The sequence below is a fragment of the Rhincodon typus genome, chromosome 4 (genome assembly GCF_021869965.1).
Source record: "Rhincodon typus isolate 14 chromosome 4, sRhiTyp1.1, whole genome shotgun sequence".
Lineage (NCBI taxonomy): Eukaryota > Metazoa > Chordata > Chondrichthyes > Orectolobiformes > Rhincodontidae > Rhincodon > Rhincodon typus.
This window is the reverse complement of record NC_063335.1, coordinates 88,307,266-88,326,624: the sequence shown is the minus strand read 5'-3', so window position 1 is coordinate 88,326,624 and position 19,359 is coordinate 88,307,266. Positions and strand designations below refer to the sequence as shown.

General features: G+C 39.1%; 1 protein-coding gene across 3 annotated transcripts in view; it reads left to right on the top strand.

The window, feature by feature from the left end:
* Positions 1-19,359, top strand: part of smarcc1a (SWI/SNF related, matrix associated, actin dependent regulator of chromatin, subfamily c, member 1a) — a 192,342-nt gene that overhangs the window by 71,868 nt on the left and 101,115 nt on the right. For all 3 annotated transcript variants that reach the window (XM_048595545.1, XM_048595544.1, XM_048595546.1), the window contains 3 exons: positions 950-1,077; positions 9,888-9,959; positions 15,043-15,156. In XM_048595545.1, the coding sequence (XP_048451502.1) occupies positions 950-1,077; positions 9,888-9,959; positions 15,043-15,156 (314 nt within the window). The remainder of the gene's footprint in view (positions 1-949; positions 1,078-9,887; positions 9,960-15,042; positions 15,157-19,359) is intronic.

Below are 19,359 nucleotides of genomic sequence, written 5' to 3'. Positions count from 1 at the left end.
TGCTTCATCAATAACATTTTAAGCTCAGAAGTGATGATGTTCGATGTTATGATTCCAACAGATGTTATTTCTGGAGAAGTCAGATGTCACACTGAAATCTGGCTTGATAGGTCATGTTTTGTTTCAGTTTTTAACCTGGAAGTCTGTCGCTGAAACGTAAGCATGCAATTTTGTAGATTTGTTTTTCACAACAGAACAGAATTTTACTAAACAAAAGGAATAAAATTAGGTAAACCAGACAATTTTCTTAGAAAATAAACTTCACCACACTGTGAAATATAATCCCGTTAGTCTCAAAAAACTTGTATATGGTACCTCAAATCACTTCTTGAACACTAGACACAGCAGTGCTTCTTTTGATCACTATGGTGAGAGCTTTGGAGTGCCCCCTTTATCATCTACTTATGGTAAAATCTTTGTCACCAAGCCACTGAAGATCAAGAGTTAATGTGGTGATTAACAACCATCTGTCCATTCTGAGTTTTGTAGACATTATAACAAGTTGCAAATGCTTACAATTCTGTAGAGCTTTCAATGTAAACTGAGTCAACAACTGAATGCTTGTTATTTTTGTGATTTTAAAATATTTTATTTTCCTTTTGTGAAGTGTTAAATGGAAATCTCTCAATTTAAAGTGGTCACTTAAGTTAATTCAAATGCCACGATATCTAGACCCAAAGCTGTTCTGCCTGTCTGACAAAATATTCTCGATTGTAATTCATCAACTGAAATTGATGAACTGAGGAAGGCTCACTTAAGCTGAAACATTAACTCTGATTTCTCTCCACAGATGCTGCCAGACCTGCTGAGTTTTTCTAGCAATTTCTGTTTCTGATTTACAGTATCCGCAGTTCTTCTGTTTTTTATCCTGTAATTCATCAAGTGTTATGCATGTCATTTGATTTCCAGTGATTTAACTGAGAGCCAAGTGATTTGTGAATTATTCCAGGAAGAAGAGGATGGTTCCAATGCTAAAGGTGATCACATACGTCCTGCGGACCAAGCAGAAGATAACGTTACTGAACAGACACATCATATCATTATCCCTAGCTACTCTGCATGGTTTGACTATAACAGGTCAGAGAAAGTTTCTTTTATTACCCTTTAAGTCAGTCAGTGAAATTTAGAAAAGCATAAATTGTTTTGAATGTTTTGCTAATGAATTTCTCTTTGGTATATCTCAGTGCTGTCACTCGCTTTTTCCTATTGTGGTATGAACAAGCATACTGGACAGAAACCTCACTGTGAGGATGTCTAGCCTTTCCTTTCTCTGTGACTCTTTTTTGGCTTTGAGAACTATTTCAAAGTTGTGCTTTTAACTTGTTGGTTCTCTTCGATTTTTATTCAAAGGCTGAATTTTTCTGTGAATTCAGACACCTCTTCAGTAGCTGTTCTTTTTCAATAATTGAACGTAGACAGTGGTAGGTGATACTTTTCTTTCTTGGATCCAATTTTCTCTCAGAATTGCCATCAGCACTGACTCTCTCCCAACCCTAAAGATTCTGGGATCAGTTGAGAAACCCAGTCGTTGGTTGAAGTTGAAGTAATTCAACTGATTAAACCCCAGGCATTCATAATGTTCGATGTTTGTTTGCCAATCTGGCAGTGAAGGTTGACTTGTTGTGCATCAGTGGTATAATCTATTAGGGCTTGAGTGCTACCAGCTATCAGTTCAGGCTACAGTTTGGTTCTGTGATCTCTTGCACAATGATCTTCCATACTTTGTTCTGGTAGTGCTAGAAACTTTGCTTTATAGCATGAGATCTTTCTGCCCTTATGTATAAAGCCAAGCAGTATTTTTCAGGGGCTTTGGAGCAAGTTATGTCACTTAAAGGGGAATATAATGACCAGGAAAGATTAAGGTAAGGAAACTTGAAATTGTAGTGGTCTAACTGGTGAAATGTTAGATTTTAAATTCAAGTTGTCTTGTTGGGGCTACATTCAAGAATTAATTGTTTTACTGTGGATCTAGTTTGGGAGTTGATATGAACCCTGAAAGTACAATGGTCTTTGACTGCTTTTCTCCAGGTAATTAGCAGAACCAAGGGAGGCCCATTAATTGTCTCAAAAATAATATCTTTAAATAATTGGATGTTCATGACTGCAGGAAAAGTCAACTGGGTAGACAGGCTGATTAACAAGCTTGCCCTCATTGCTCAGACCATTAAATATAGGAGTTGTACAGGATGTTTGAGAGGCCATTTTGGAGTACAATGTACAGTTCTGGTCGCCGTGCAATAAGAAGGATATCATTAAACTGGAGAAGGTTCAGAAAAGATTTAACAGGATGTTGCCGGGAATGGAGGGTTTGAGCTGTAAGAAGAGGCTGGCAGGCTACGACTCGTTTCACTGAAGTGCGGGAGGTTGAGGGGTGGCCTTATAGACGTTTATGCAATTACGAGGGGCATAGATAAGGTGAAAAGATCGTTTTCCTTGGGTGAGCGAATTGTGAACCAGGGCGGATATTTTTAAGCCGAGAGAAGGAAGATTTTAAAAAGGACTTGAGAGACAACTTTTTGATACACCGGTTTGTATGTGGAATGAACTGCCAGAGGAAGTGGTAGATGCAGGTACAGTTACAACATTCAAAAGACATTTGGATAGGTACATGAATAGGAAAGGTTTAGAAGGGTACGGTTCAAATGCAGGCCAGTGGGACTTGGTAAGGCATGTATGAGTTTGACCAGAGGGTCTGTTTTGGTGCTGTATGACTCTGATTGTGTTTTGGAGCTGGTTGTTATCCTTGTTCTTCTTAATCCTCATTAATGGCTGAGACCTCAACTTCTGAGTTTGCAGGTGATATGAAATGTGGAAGCATTGCAACCTGTGAGTAGGATAGTGCAGAACTTGAAAAGGATATAGACAAGTTGGTGGAACGAATGGACAAGTGACATATTTAATATGGAGAAATGTGAGGTGATTTATTTAGGAAGAGCATAGGTGATATGAAATGAAGGATGTGATACAGGAACATGGTATTTATGTATACAAGCCAATGAAGATGGCAGATCATGTTAAGGGAGCAATTAATGAAGCAAACCATACCCTGACTTTTATTAGTAAAGGCATATAATACAAGAGCATGGAGATTATGTTAAACTTTTATAATTCTTTTGTTCAGCCTCAGTTGATTATGGAGTCCAGAAAGATGTTAAGGCTTTAAGTAAGTGCAGAAAAGATTGGCAGAAATGGGAGCTTGTCATGAAGATATATTGAATTTCTTTAGAGAAAAGATGCTTGAGGAAATTGGTTAGAGATGCTCAAAATTTAAAAAGTATTGATAGTTCCTGCTCATCTACTCAGTGTTGCCACAAAGGATCAAGGGCAGGAAGGCATAGATTTTTATTAATGGGGGGAGAGAAAGCAAAAACAATGACAACTTTTTCATGTTTGGAATTCTTTGTTTGAATGTTGTGGAGGTGCATTCAAAGTGGATTTGGACTGGTCCTCAGTGCGTGTGCGGAACTTGAGGAGGAAAGCTAATCAGGCAGGAAATCGAGAACTTAAACGCAGGACAGCTGTTTGAGGCTACATCCATATCTGACATGTCTTTTAAAGGCCAGGTAGTCAGAATTCAGGACCGACGTTCCTGAAAGATAAGGATGGCAAGGTTCAGAATCCTGGATGGCAAGAGATATTGAAAGTTGAGTGCAAGAAGGAAAGCATGTGTAAGGTTTAGGAAACAGAAATCAGGAAAGGCCCTTGAACAATAAAAGAAAGCAGAAAAGAACTTAAACAAGGAATTAGGAGGACTAAAAGGGGTGACGAAATATTCTTGGCAGATGGCTTAAGGAGAATTCCAAGGCATTGTATACGTATATTAGGAGCAAGAGGGTAGCCAGGAAAAGTGTAGGTCCATTCGAGGAGAAAGAATTTGTGCATGGAGCCAGGGGAAGGGTGTGATGTCCTTAATGAGTACTTTGCATCAGCATTCAGCAAGGTGAAAGACATGGATGATGGTAAGATTAGAGAGGGGTTTGTTGACTGAGGCTTCTTGATATCAAGTAGAACAGGTTGGGTGTCTTGAAAAGCTTTAAGGTAGACAAGTCCCCAGGGCCTGATGGGTCCTTGGATACTGAGAGTGTCAGGGGAGGAGATTGCAGAGACCTTGACTGAAATCTTTGTATCCTGTTTAGCCACAGGCGGGGTCCCAGAAGACTGGAAAATTGCCAATGTTATTCCTTTGTTTAAGAAGGGCAACAGGGATAATCCTCAAAATTATAGGCTAGCGAGCCTTATGTCAAATGGCCAGGATTTACTCTCATTTGGAAAACTTTATTGTGTAGGTGAGGTCATTTGTCACAAATTTGATTAAATTTTTCGAGGAAATGATGAAGATGATTGAGGGTAGGCCATTGGGTGTTGTCTACATGATTTCAGTCAAGCATTTGATCAGGTTCCTCATGTTGGCTAGTGTAGAACACTTAAGTGATGTGGGATCCACAGTGAGTTGGTAAGTTGGGTACAAAACTGGCTCGTTACAGAAAACAGGATGGGCGTGGTGGGGTGTTTTTCTGAGTGGAGATCTGTGATTATTGGTGTTCTGCAAGAATATATAATATAAATGATTTGAATGAAAATGTAGGTAGTCAGATTAGTAAGTTTGCAGACAACATGAAAATCGGTGGAGTTGTGGATAACGAGGAAGGATATCAAAGGATACAGCATGTCATAGGTCAGTTGGTAAGTTAGGTGGAGAAGTGGCAGATGGAGTTTTTAAAATTAATTCACAAGATATGGGCATCTAGGCCAGCACTTATTGCCCATCCCTAATTACCCAAAAGGCAGTTAAGCGTTAGCTACATTACTGTGTGTCTGGAGTCACATATAGGCCAGACCAAGTAAGGATGGCAGATTTCCTTACCTGAAGGAAACTGGTGAACCAGATGCGTTTTTCTGGCCATCAACACCAGTTTCATTATAAGACTCTTAATTCTGGATTTTTAATTGAATCCACATTCCACCATCTGCTATGGTGAAATTAGAACCTGGGTCATCAGATCATTACTGGGTCCCTGGATTAACACTCGGACTATAATATTTCTAGGCCATTACCTCCTGGACAAGTCTGAAGTGATGCATTTTGGGAGATCAAAGACAAAAGGGAAGTAAAGTAAATATTAAATGGAAGGTCACTGAGCATTAACACTGAAGGATTTTAGGGCACTAGTGCATAGCGCCGTGAAAGTGGCAGTGCAGTTGGATAAGTGATATATGGCATGCTTGCGTTGATTAGCCAGGCATTGAGCATGAAAGTTCGCAAGTTATGTTGCAGCTAGGCCATGTTTGAAATACTGTGTTGTGGAGATTTTGGAGAGGGTGCAAAGAGGTTTATCAGGATATTTCCTGGATTGGAGCATTTAGATTTAAGTCGTGGTTGGACAAACTTGAATTGTTTTTGCTGGAGCATCAGAAGCTGGGGAGTGGACAACCTGATAGAAGCATATAAAATTGAGAGGCATGGATGGGGTGGCTAGTCAGAGTCTTTTTCCTCGGATGGAAATGTCAAATACTAGGGGACATAGGTTTAAAGTGAAGTTGATGGGGGGGAGCGGGTCAGGGAAGGTGGAGACGGTAGTTTAAAGGAGATGTGCAAGGCATGTTTGTTGTGTAGAGGATGGCAGATGTCTGGATCATGGTGCTAGGGGAGGTGGTAGAAGCCCATACGACAGCAACATTTAAGAGGCATTTAGACAGACAGACAAATGGACAGACAGAGATTAGCAGATGGGATTAGATTAGAATTGCCTCATGGTCAACTCGGGCATGGTGGGTGAGGCCAAAGGGCCTGTTCCTGTGCTGTACTGTTCTATGTTATCTGAAAAGGAAGCTAATGCAAGGAACGTTGGGACATTACAGGCGAAAGCGCAGAAGGCGTCATTTGGAGTGCTATTGCAGACCTGTTTAGCTGCCTCCTGTGCTGCAACAATCTGTGAATCTCTGTTGATTTTCTGAAATATCGTAGATTTGCTCTCCTGACGTGCCTTTACAATCTTGCAACCCTCATCTGTGAAGAAGAGTGTCTGCCTTGGAACTTGAGGATACCACAATCTTGAATATATTCAAGAAGGAAGTTGTATCTGAATGGAATAACTTCTGAGTGGTATGCCTGCTGTCCACCGCAGAGAAAATCATGGCACGGATCGTCAGTCATCTCCACTCAAAGTTGGAAGTGTTTCCTTTATTTATCAAGCACAGACATGATCTTCACAGTGTTACATCCAAGAAATTGGCAAGAAACAGCACCAGTTAGTGGATATTTTTCTTTCTTCAGGAAAGCTTTTGATTTTGTCAGCTGTGAAGATTTGTGCAGCATGGTACTACCATCGAACTTGTCACATTGCCTTGTCTATTCTCCAATGACATCAAAGCCATGACCCTCACCAGTGAAACCACTACAGCATACAACAGATGAAGACTGCAGTCAAATAAGGTTACTATATCACAAACCATCACCTCTATTAACCTCACTCTAAAATACAAGCAAATTCCACACAGACATGGAGGTATTTTCCAGAACTGACAGGCAACTGTTCAATTTATAATGCTTTCAATTCAAAGCACTCCAACCACAATAATGTAGATGACACTTGTGTGCGCTTACAGACTCAAACTGAGATCCAGATCATTGTCGATTCCATTGAAAAATGAGGAAATGGGCTTTCACCAAACACCTGGGACATTAATGACCTTCTCCAATGAGCTCCCACATCATTGTATGATATGCAGCGAGATCTGGAAACTATGGATGACTTTCTGTATTTTGGGAGCCTCCTTTCGATAAATGCAGGCGTAGGTGATGAAATTGATCATGGCTCCAATTTGTTGGGTAAAGCCTTCACCTGCCAGTGGGAGCGAACATTTAACAATGTACAAGTCAAACCTGAAACTCGGGGAGGTGATGGCCTACTGGTATTATCACTGAACTATTAATCCGGCGATCCAGATAGTGTCCTGGGGACCTGGGTTCAAATCCCACCATGGCAGATGGTGGAATTTGAATTCAATAAAATATCTGGAATTTAGAATGTAATAATGACTGTGAATCCATTGTCAATTGTCGGAAAAACCCATCTGGTTCACTAATGTCCTTTAGGGAAGGAAACTGTCATCATGACCTGGTCTGGCTTACGTGTGACACCAGACCCACAGCAATGTGGTTGACTCTTAACTGCCCTCTGGGTAACTAGGGATGGGCAATAAATGCTGCCTGGCCAGCAACGCCCTCATCCTGTGAATGAATTTGAAAAAAGCCTCTTTCTTTTTTGCTTTTTCCTTTTTATCCAGTTTTGAACGTTCCCAGAGATCTGGGGTTCTCTGGGCTTGTTGTTGCTTCATTTCAGCCAAAGGGAAACATGTTGGGCCTTTACTCTAGCCAATTTAGTTTTGAATTGTTGTAGATCATCCCACAAGGAGCTTTTTACAATTCATTTTTATTTAGATTCTGCCTTACTTTAACAAAAAATCTGCCTTCCCCTAACCCAAAATTCTTTGCAAACCATCTTTCTGATTCCATAACAAACTTAAATTGTACTGTGTTGGTCGCTGTTACTAAAGGCTCCCCCACTGCCACTCGAACACCTGCCTGGCTTTGTTTCAGAATTAGGTCCAGCACATGTACCTTCTTGGACCTTCTATGTATTGATGTAAGAAGCTTTCCTGAGCACGTTTTCAGGAAATCTATCCCTCAAAACCCTTTACTCTCAATCCTAATTTTGCTTTTTTTTCCTATTCACAAGATAGCTAGGCCAGCATTTATTGCCCAGAGGGCAGCTAAAGGTCAACCACATTGCTGTGGGTCTGGAGTCGCATGTAAGCCAGACAGGAGCAAGGATGGTGGTTTCTGTCGCTAAAGGACATTGGTTTTTTTTTTGACAATTGACAATGGATTAATGATTTTTTTTTTAGACTCTTTTAATTCCAGATTTTTATTGAACTTAAATTCTACCATCAGCCATGATGGGATTTGAACCAAGAATGGTCTCCAAAACTTTACTTGGGTCTTTTGGATTGACAGTTCAGTGATAATACCACTAGGCCATTGCCTCCCCACAATTGATGTTGGGGAAATTGAAATCCTCTGATGTAAATTACCTTATAGTTATTTTCACACACCTCAGTGAGTTATCTATATATCTGCTCCTTTACTGTTTGCTGACTGTTTGGTGGCCTGTAATACACTTCCAGCAGTGTGACTGTCCCATTTTTATACGCAAGCTCTAGTCACAAAGCCTCTTTTGAAGATCCTTCCAAGATACCGTCCCTCCTTACTGCTGTAACTGCCTCCTTAATCAATAATGTAACATCATCTCTTTTACATCCTCCCCTATCTCCCCTGAAGATCCTATATTCAAGAATGTTGAATTGCCAGCCCTGTACCTCTCTCAACCGTATCTCTGATGGTTACAATCACAATTCCACATGTCAATCCACAACCTTAACTCCTCTAACTTTTCTATAATACTCCTCACATTAGACGCCATTCAGCCTCTGCTTGTTCCCTTGTATCACAACACGACTGAACTCTCTCTCTGTCCTGGTTCCTTCACTATATTTATGCTGTGTCCCTCTTGTTCTACTGTCACATAATGACTGGAAATTCTTGCGAGGATAATGGAAAAGCTGTACCGAGATCCTCCAGGCATCCCTGAAATGATTCAACATCCCTGCTAATTCCTGACTTATGACTTATTTGGGAAAGCACTGAACACAGTGACTTCAGGAGCACATGGAAGCAAAACTGAGGCATCTAAGAGTGTGCAGAAACCTCTAAAGACTTCACTTGTCTGACATTGTCAAAACGCCATCTTCATCCCCTAACCTCTGTGGATTATATATTGACCTTGTCAGACATCACAGAACCCTCCAACTGAGAAGAAGCATGTCATCCTTGATCCTAAAGGATTGTCAAAGAATAGGTTATTTTGAAGTTGCAAGCTTCAATGATTGTTGTTTTGTGAACAGGTCCCTCGACAGAATAACTAGTGTGCACCAGCTATGTTGTTTGGATGATGTCATTGACACTCAGTGGTGGGACAGATTTTTGAGAAATCCAAGACTGTTAAAAGCAATTTATGAATAAACCTGTGGCACTGTTGTGTTGACTTGAAGTTTCCTGGACAGTTTAGAAGTTCAAATGTATGTATTTTTTGATCATCCCATGTTGCTGCAAATCACGGGATTGTTTCCAGTCTTGATGTTGTATCCAAACATTATCTGAGTCTGATGCAATTTGTTTTAAATTTTTAATGCTGGTCTAAGAATTTGCCTCCATTGTTTATACTGTCCTTCAGTGTTTACGTAGTTTCCACCCCCCCACCCCACCCACCAACCTTGCATACCAAGAAGGTTCTTTTTTTTTAATTAAGGTCCTCTCCATCCTTTTCTGAGTCACACCAGATTATGATCTGATTGCTGGGTAGTTGAAATTAAGATCTTAGCTGTCCAACTGCATTCTTCCTTGACCCAGTTTTTCACAGTCAGGCTGTGAATGGGAATTTGCTGTGTGGGATCATGGTGGAGTCTCGAGCAATGTGTTGATGAGCATGTTGGCTGACAAGATTTCATAATTTTTTATTTTGTTTCTTAAATTTACAAGATTTTCTAAAAATGAGGATTGAGGGGCTTTTGAAGGATTGTAAACGTTCTTGATATATCACTTAAAGATTCAAGTAAAAAGGATGCTTTCAAACATTAACAGTCACTTTTTTCGTCACAGACAGCTTCTGAATGTTAACACAGTACTTTGTTTCCTTGGTATTTTATCTTGTTCCTAGGATTTTGCATCCGTTTTGTCAACAGGGTGTGGAGTTATTTCATTCATTTCTTGCATTTAGAAATAGAATTTACTTAATTGAGTTAATTATTTGCATTTCCCTGTCTTCTAGTATACATGAGATTGAGCGTCGTGCCTTGCCGGAATTCTTCAATGGGAAAAATAAGTCGAAAAGTCCAGAAATGTAAGTGTGCCTAATAAATTTAAATTAATGTTCATACAGAGAAATAAGCCTGAAAAGCTATTTTGGAGTTTTGACTATAATTTTTAATTTGAATATAATTGGTACTTGGTGTTTCAAGTTTCCCACTTTACTGAGTAGGATATTGTTTGCTACCACAAGCTTTATCTAGTGGGCTCATTTAGATAAAGCTGATTGTGCATTCAGTTACATGAACTTGTGTACTGACTCCTGCTAGTATTGTTACATGATGAGTTTGTCTAATAGCTGTTTTCATTTCCATTTATTTGAATCCAGATTCATTGCAGTTTTGGGATTGTGATTGTTATTGCCGTTCTTTTTAAGGTTTTGTTATAAATTCCCGTTATATTCTCTCGGAAGTATTGTAGGATGGAATTCTGTTTTTACCAGTGCTATTCCTCACTAATTGTTCAAGGTATGCAGCAACAGCTTAGTGCTGATGTAGTTAGCAACAGACTGACCTTTTTCATGACTGGCTGGCATTGGTTGTGTGTGCATCTGCATGCTTTGGTATTTTGCAGACATCAGGTTTCATTGAGTGACATAATTTTGCAAAATGCTGTGATGCCAGGGACAACAACATACTAACGTTTTGCTGTTGTTGAGCGCCAGAGTCCCATTCTCCTGAACTAGAATTGCAGATAAGGACACACTTACTGGATCCACTAATAAATAAGTATTTATTAATAAAGGATATAAATAAGATTCAGTAACATGGACTTGAGGATACTACACGATGAGATAGAGTTGATCTGGCTGTTGCTACAGTATGTCCTCATTGAGTACCGGGTCAAGGTCTGTCTTGCACAGTGGTTCTTGGTGCAAATTATCCGCTGTTCTGAGTCCCTTAATCAGTGTTGTCCTTTGTATAAGAACTGCTCCTAGGCTGTCATTGTCTTCTGAGTCCTTGCAGGTTATTACACTCAAATGTCGCCTTAGGTTACTGAGACTACTGTCCTCTTGGGTCAACAAGCCTATACGGGGTTATAGTGATGCTTAATTTTTTTTATTGAACCTATTTTTCTAAACAGCCTACTGGGAGATGTTATTACACATCTCTGGAGCAGGTGGGACTTAAATCCAGGCCTCCTGCCTCAGAGGTAGGGACATTGCCACTGTGCCACAAGTGTGTCTGTATTGATTCTTACCGTTACTCATTTGTTCAGGAACAGTTGTAGCAATTCCATGTTAAATATGTTCTTATCACAAGGCTGTTCAGTAGGTTATCTCACTAAACCATAATCACATTTCTTCCTCCGGTCTTAGGCTGGTATGAGGCTTATTTTCTCAAGATGTTTTAAGATTTTAGCAGTTAGACAAATGATTGTGCTATCTTTTCAATTATGTTTCCCAGCACATGATACTAAATGGTAACATTACCTGCTTAAGTCTAAGCCCATCATGCTGAATACATCATTCTGTGTCTCCTCTTTTCCACAAGATTTTTAAAAAGGGGAAACCGTCAGCTATGGACATTTTTTTTTAAGTCTAAAATGCTTTAAATATTAAGTAGGTCCTGTACAGGGGGACAGTCCTAGTCTGTGGATTTGTCTTTTTAATTATACCATTTCATCTCATTATTGTGTAAAGCAGGAAGATTCAATTCTTTTTGAAGTGAATTTTGTTTGCAAATAACCATATTAGATAAATATTACACCAGATGACATGTAACACTCATGGTAAATAAAATTACGAAGTTGTCTAGAGTAATCATGAATTGGAAGGCCGGAAGCTAGAGTTTGTTTGTTGTTTTAAAAAAAGGGAGAAAAGTGCGTAGTTCCTTTTGAGGTAAAATGTTTTTCTAAGCTTTGAGTATAATACAGAGAAAAAAAATTGTATCTGTATGTAGCTGAAGATGTACAGCAAATTCTGAAATGGAAACATGTATCAATTGGCTGTGTGATTGGAAAGCTTAGGATTGTTTTGATGTTTTGACAACAATGTGGAATCAGCCAATTAATTTAAGCCAAGCATTTAGCGATTGAAAGCCAATTGAATTTAAATCTGATGGTTTTGACAACCTCTGACCAATGCTATTGTAAGAAAATGGATATGTCATCCAATGTATATAAGGAGAGGGTTTTTGACAATCAGTGTGAAAGTGAACTACCATCTGAAAAATAAACATCTAGCTCTCACAATAAATCGCCATGTTCTCTAAGAAAGCACCATATAAGGTACCATGGCACTTCTAGCTAAGAGTCCTCACAGAAGACTTGACAGAGAAAACATCCTTGACAGCTGGATCAGTAGAAGAAAGGCATGTAGACTTTGAGAGACTAAGTTCTAATTTATAGCGCAGCACAGTGGCTCAGTGGTTAGTACTACTGCCTCACAGCGCCAGGAACCTGGATTTGATTCCAGCTTCGGGCCACTGTCTGTGTGGAGTTTGCACATTCTCCCTGTGGCTGTGTGGGTTTCCTCCAGCTGCTCCAGTTTCCTCCCACACCCCAAAGATGTGCAGGATAGGTGGATTGGCCGTACTAAATTGCCCATGGTGCCCAGGGACATTTAGGTTAGGTGTGTTAGACATGGGAAATGCAGGGTTAGGGGAATGGGTCTGGGTGGGAAGCTCTTCAGAGGAGCGGTTGAACCTGTTGGGCCGAATGGTCTGTTTCCGCACTGTAGGGATTCTATGCTTTTCTATGCTATTTTCTTATTACATGAGCTAATATAAGTAGGACTCGTGTTTATTGGAACAGCATACCAGTAGAATTTTGTTCAGTCAGGGAATAGTTAGTATTTAAGGGGGAGTTGTTCAATTTGTAAGTAATTTTATTAATTTGCTTACTGTTAGGATTAAATAAATAAATTGTTACTTATAAAGTGAATATCAGGGATTATCTTTCATTTTCACCTGTTGTTCTCCGTAACATGAGTAAATATTTAATTTTGTTTTGGTTTTCAAAATTTTCGCTTTTACCTTTTCTGGGTAAAAGCAGTTTCAACATGACTTATGGTTGATTGAAGTTGACTTTTGCCATTTGACCAAAACATTTTGAGTTTTCCAAAATAAAACAGTTTTTGTATATGCTGGTCAGGAAAATAAGGAAAGAATAAAAGATTGCTTGAAAAATAAATGAAATAAGAGCAGCATGCCACCAAATGGCTGTTAGAACCTCATACAGTTGTACAGCACGGATCTATGATTCAGTATGATCATTGTTGATCATGGACTTCAATGCCAATTTCCTGCTTGCTCTCCAGATCCCCGGATTCCCTGAAACCAGAGGTTTATCTGACTTTGGCTCAAGTTGCTCAGCATCATGAGAGATCACACTAATTCCAGTGCACAATCTAATGAGCCTTTGCTGTGCCACCTCCCATGCAACTATGTCTTGCCTCAAATATGGAGGTCACAACAACACAGACACTCCGGATGTGGCCTCATCAAAGCCCTATATTATTGGAGCAAGCCTGCTTGATTCTTGTAAAAAAGCAAAATATTGTGGATACAGGAAATCTGAAACAAACACCGATAATGCTGGCAGTTTTTTGAATTCGGCACGTGATTCCAGTCATTTAGTTTGTCTCCAGCGTCACCTTTATTTTTAATTTTTTGCAATTATCTCTCAACCTCACTTATAGGTCATCCCTTTGGTTATTCAGCTGTTGACATTTTACTCCCTGTCTAACACTCTTGGTCACCTGCAGAGACTTATCATCTGACACTCCACTCACACCAGTTGTATGATCTTTTGATATCTCGGCCTAAAAACTCTAGGTCTGTGTGCTCAGCTCTTTCATTGCACCTGATGAAGGGACTGCGCTCCGAAAGCTTGTGTGATTTCAAATAAACCTGGTGGACTATAACCTGGTGTTGTGTGACTTCTGACTTTGTCTTTGTCTCTGTCTCTGTCCTGCTCAAAGCTTACCTAGTTTAGTACATCAAAAGCTCTGGATACATACTCTCTATCACTTCATAATAAGACACTAGTATCAGCTACAAATAGCGGAGGTCCCAGTTCTGATCCTTGTGGACAATCTAAGGAAATTCACAATTTAAAAAAAATGAAAGAACTGCAGATGCTGTAAATCTGTAAAAAACAGAGTTAACGTTTCGGGTCCGGTGACCCTTCCTCAGGAAAGGTTGAGAGGGGTCACCAGACCTGAAACGTTAACTCTGTTTTTGCCTTCACAGATGCTGCCAGACCTGCTGAGCTTTTCCAGCAACTTTGTTTTTGTTCCTGTGTAAGAAAAATCACAAATGGGTTAAATAGCACTATCTTTTTTTCTGTGCTGTTAATGGATGTGCTCCTTTTCAGATACAAACAGGAATGTCGTTAACTTGCTGCAATTACTGCTGTTAACATGTTTTGCCAAAATACCAAGCTGCTGACGTGACTTTGAACCCAATTGGTAGGATCACTGGCATGTCTGGGAGCAGGTGGTGGCAATATTTCATTATGTACCCTGTTTTCTTGGATTTTTGTTCTGACTTCAAAACCAACTTGAGATGACTTGAATACTCATCTTCTTTATATACTAGGAAGTTTCAAGATTCATTTGAAGTATTATCTCTTGTGAGTATCAACAGTCCACCCTCCGAAGGTGGTTGCAGTCAATTAAATGGTTGTAAAATAAATCTGGTGAAAAGTTGTTCTTCCAGCCAATAGCTCCACATGGTGTCACTGTTTGGTTACATGGCAAATGCTGACAGCATCCTGGTTGTTAATACTCTAAGCATAAAGTTATTTGCATTAAAGGTAATGGTGAGCCCTGTATAAAATTGCATGACTTGTAAATGAAGCACAAAAAAACAAATTTCTAGGCTATAATCAAATTCCAATTTGTTAACAAGGCTTGTTTTTTAAATGTACCTCAAGAATGATAAAAGAGCTCAAATCTTAAATGGGTTGTGAATTCTTTGTCCCTACTTGGATATGACATGTTAAATGTGTTCTCCTTCGGTCAACTGAGCATCCCAAGTGGAACGTACATAATCTGGTGAGGGAACAAACTCCATCCACACCTTGTGAGATTTTATATTGCTATCTCATGGTGATTAAGATCTGTCACTTCTGAAGAAAGTCAATTTTTTAAAACATATATTTCATACCAACAGTTATCTGGCATACCGAAACTTTATGATCGACACGTATCGGTTAAATCCTCAGGAGTATCTTACCAGTACATCGTGTCGCAGAAATTTAACTGGTGATGTTTGTGCTGTAATGAGGTAAGAAAGTACTTTTTGTGCTGGAGAGTAGAGGTTTCCCCTTGAAAACCTCCACTAGTCAACAATTGAAGGAGATGTTTATTTGACGATTTGCGTACTGCTCTTGCTGAGCCTGAAGAAGATTCTGTGTTCAACCATGGTGTTAGTTTGTCTTTTAAAATGACTTTTTTAACATTGTGGGTTTAAGTTGCATACTGAATTGTTGCTCCTATGCATTATAGTGAAGGGTAAACCATATTGTTGGCAGCTGTCATTGTTCAGATGGATTATTAATGTGTAAACAATTAAAGTAAGTTAAATTTCTCAAAAGTGTTTTCTTTTTCAATCTGAACCAATAGAATGTATGTTGCACTTCAAAAAGAGGATGAATTTAGGGTGGGGTAGATGGCTTGTTTGGCCATTGAATTGAGTGACAGATTTGTTTCTTAACTGCTTTACTTTCCTTTGTTCCATACCCCTTGATACTTGGAGAGCAGAAGCATTTTAAATGAATTACAACAAAAATAGCTTTTTTTTACAGTTAAGGTATGTCATTATTCCACTAAGGGGAGACAAAGGAGAAACTTGCTTTCTGCTGTAGAATATGAAGGACCTGTGGTGAAGTAATCTGATCCGAATTGGAGGAAATGTTATATTGCTTCCTGACTTGCTGATTAATGTTTCTGCTTCATGTAAAAATAGAGAAACTCAGCAGGTCCGGCAGCATCTGTAAACAGAGAAACAGAATTAACATTTGGAGTCCAGTATGAAGAAGAGTTGAACTAGACTCAAAATATTAACTCTGTTCCTTTCTCCGCAGATGTTGCCAGAGCTGCTGAGTTTCTCCAGCATTTGGTATGCAGTTCAGATTTTCAACGTTCGAGTAAAAGTAAACTACTATGAATGTTTCTCCCTCCCCTGGTTTTGAGAACAATATTCAAGTTTTGAGACTGAACTTATTGGTAGATGGAGAGAAAGTGGTGGTTCGTAGCCCACTTGAAGGTTTGTGGTTAAAATGGTACATTACTTAGTCCTTGGACTATCTATAGTTGTCTGTTTCATTCATGTCCTGCTGACACCTTTGGTAACCACCCACATTTTGGCAGAGCAGTGTGTTTCAATTTCAGTGTGACATTGGAGGAAGTTCCAATATGAAAGAAAACAATTCTTTGAGAACGCCTGTCAGTGAGTGGAAGTGCAGAGAAAGGAATGCCAGTGAATTCGAGGCTAGGACGAATTCCATTTCCTGGAAACATCTGCCAACTGTATGGTCAGAGAGGCAGCTCTAAAATCAGGCTTATCAGACATGCAAGAACCTTTGGAACCCATAATCATTGACGTGGAATTTTCTAAGTGGACAATCAAACTCACTAATAAGTGATTGCCATCAAATATGTAACATCTACCATATAGAATGTGCAACTTGTCAGTATTTGTGCAGTGCCATTGTGATAAAATTATCTTGGCACAGAAGGATGACATTCTATTCTAACTCCCAGTAGTGCAATTCAGTCATTCCTGTTTTGTTGTTCTTTGTGACCCTGGGATTTAGTTCCTTTGAGCGTGCATCCATTTGGCTTTTGTACTCAGTGTTTCTGCTTCCACTTCTGAATGGGCAATGAGTTTGAGGACGGTGTCACCTGCATTTTATTCAAAAAAAAAAATTTCTTCTTGCCACCACCTACCATGCCCTATATCTTACTCAAACATGAAATCTGCATTCAGAAGTATGATCTGAAAGTGGGAGCATCTTTGCGGTGTCCAACTTCTTTATAATCTGCAATTATCATCTGCATTTCTATACAAACTTAGTTCATCCGCTTGTGCTACAAAAGAACAATCCCAGCTTCTCCAATTTAAACCTTGTAGCTGAAAACTCCCTCCTTTGGTAAAACTGGTTTGCTCTTTCTTGAGGACATGTGCATCTTTGCTGAAGCAACCAGAATTTGATACTGCACTTTCTTTATAGCTGAAATAAAAATTGATAAAAGTTCAATATAATTTCTCTGCTTTTGCACTCAATACTTTTCATTATCAAGGTCAAGTTCCCATATATTTTGCAACTTGCCTTCAACAGTAAATACATATGAAACACCAGAATCCTCTGTCCTGGCCACTGTTGTATCATGAAGTCTGTGTTGCTTCTCCCTGATCTCTACCAGCTCTCATTACTTTTGCATTAAATTCCACATGCTGTTCTCTGCCCATTCTGTGAGCCTAACTATATTCTCCTAGAGTTTTTGTTTGTATTCTCTGTTTATCACAACACCAAATTTAGTATCTGCCAATTTAATTTAATTTTATGCCAATTTCTTTTTTTATTTTCTACTAATTTTTCCAATATCCAAATCATTTTTTTATCAATCTTATGAAACAATAGTTGTGGCACTGAGCCTTGATGGCCACCATTGTTCACCATCTCTCACTCTGAAAAATAGCCATTTTCTGTTTTCTACCCTTAACCCAATTTGTTTGTAACCAAGCTCACATTGACTGTTCCATTTCATGAGACTCTGATTTTTACCCAGCATTTTATGTGACATTTTGTCAGTTATATTTGTAGGCAATATCCATTGCATTCCATTCCTCTATCTTCATTTGCCTTGTAAACAAAAAATTAATTAAACCTGTTTTACTTTTTTATCGTTTCTTTTCAAGTGCTAATCATATTTTCTCTTGAATTTGGCCTTGAAGTTTTCATTTGACTTCCAGTGTAGACCATATTTTCATCTTATTTTCTGTCTTCCTGGCATAAGAGTTATGTCATGACTCTCACTGGACTCATTCAGTGCACTGGCAATCAAGTCCCTCTGTTCCAAAGAGTTTTCATAAGAATTAGTTATTAAAAGCAATATGCAAGATTACCAAACTTCCTTATTTGTTCAACCCAGGCTGACAGAAGACAAGAATAGGTTTCTATATTTTTTTAAAAAATCAATAGTTAACAGAGGTTATTACAGTCTAGCTACAGGAGAATGATCAAATTAAATGAACGTACAACTCTAAGCCCCTTAGAAACCTGCGTGCATACATAGACAGATGTAAACAAGGAAAACAGAAACACTGAGACAGAGGGAAAATTGAAAAAACTGTTCCATAGTCTTTTTTTTCACAAGATTTGTTTAGTTGGTTTTTGTATATCTGAAGTTTTCTCTTCAACCTTCCTCTATCCAAATGCTTCTATTGGTTTGCAAGAGGGACAAGGTGGCTGGTTCATTATGAAAGATCTTTGGTAGCTTTTAATTGGATAATACAACCTGTAGCATCTGCTGAAGGACAGGTAAGCTGGTTTTCTTCAGTTTAAAGTTGCTTACTGCAGAGATCTGAGGGAGTGAGTTTTCAGCTGCTGAAACCTGTGGATTTCTCCTCTGGTCTGGCTCACTGCTTTCTGTCTTGTTCACCGCCCATGTCATTCAGCCGCCTTACACCAATCACGTAGTTGTTGGCAGGTGAAGGACCTTGATAATTCGTAATTGGGCTGTAGTCCACAAATCAGTCAGCTTCACTTGTAAATGACCCCTTGGCTTCAGTTTATTTGAACATGGTTGCAACATAAACTGTGTTCACAATAAGTATCAAATTCCTTGCTTTCAAAACATGCAGCCATTCTTGTAAATCACTGTCTCTGTGGACATATAATTTAATGACAATATTTGTGGTTGAAAACTGGTAAGGACTTAATGTTAAATATTTACGTATACAAAGTTTTCAGAAAAGATAGTGAAGGTAAAAGGGAAGAGGGAGTACCAATTTTGTCAGAGAAGCCACGTGTATGGAAAATAGTTCTTTCTCATTTTTGCCCAGAATTTTTTTAAAAAATCACAAAAGTAAAAAGACATAGTCTTTATGTACGTTGTCCCATTCCTGTTTTTCTTGTCTGCTTTTGCTTCTGTTTTACCCTGGCAAGTCTCCTCTTACCACTCTTCAAATTTATATATTCTACATCAGATTTTTTTTCTTTGCACTTCTTCATTACTAACCTAAGCGTTATGATATGATCACTCTCTGCTCAAATGTTTCCATTTACCTTGGTTTACATTGGCCGAACTCATAGCACCAGGTAGACTGACGGCATACTGGCCAAGGCTGTTCTCTTTAAGATGAGTTCCTCCCTGTGGCTGCAAGAGCAGGCCCGAAGTTGGGAATACTGCAGTGAGTAACTCCCCTCCTGACTCCTCAAAGCCTGTCCACCATCTACAAAGCACAAGTCAGGAGTGTGATGGG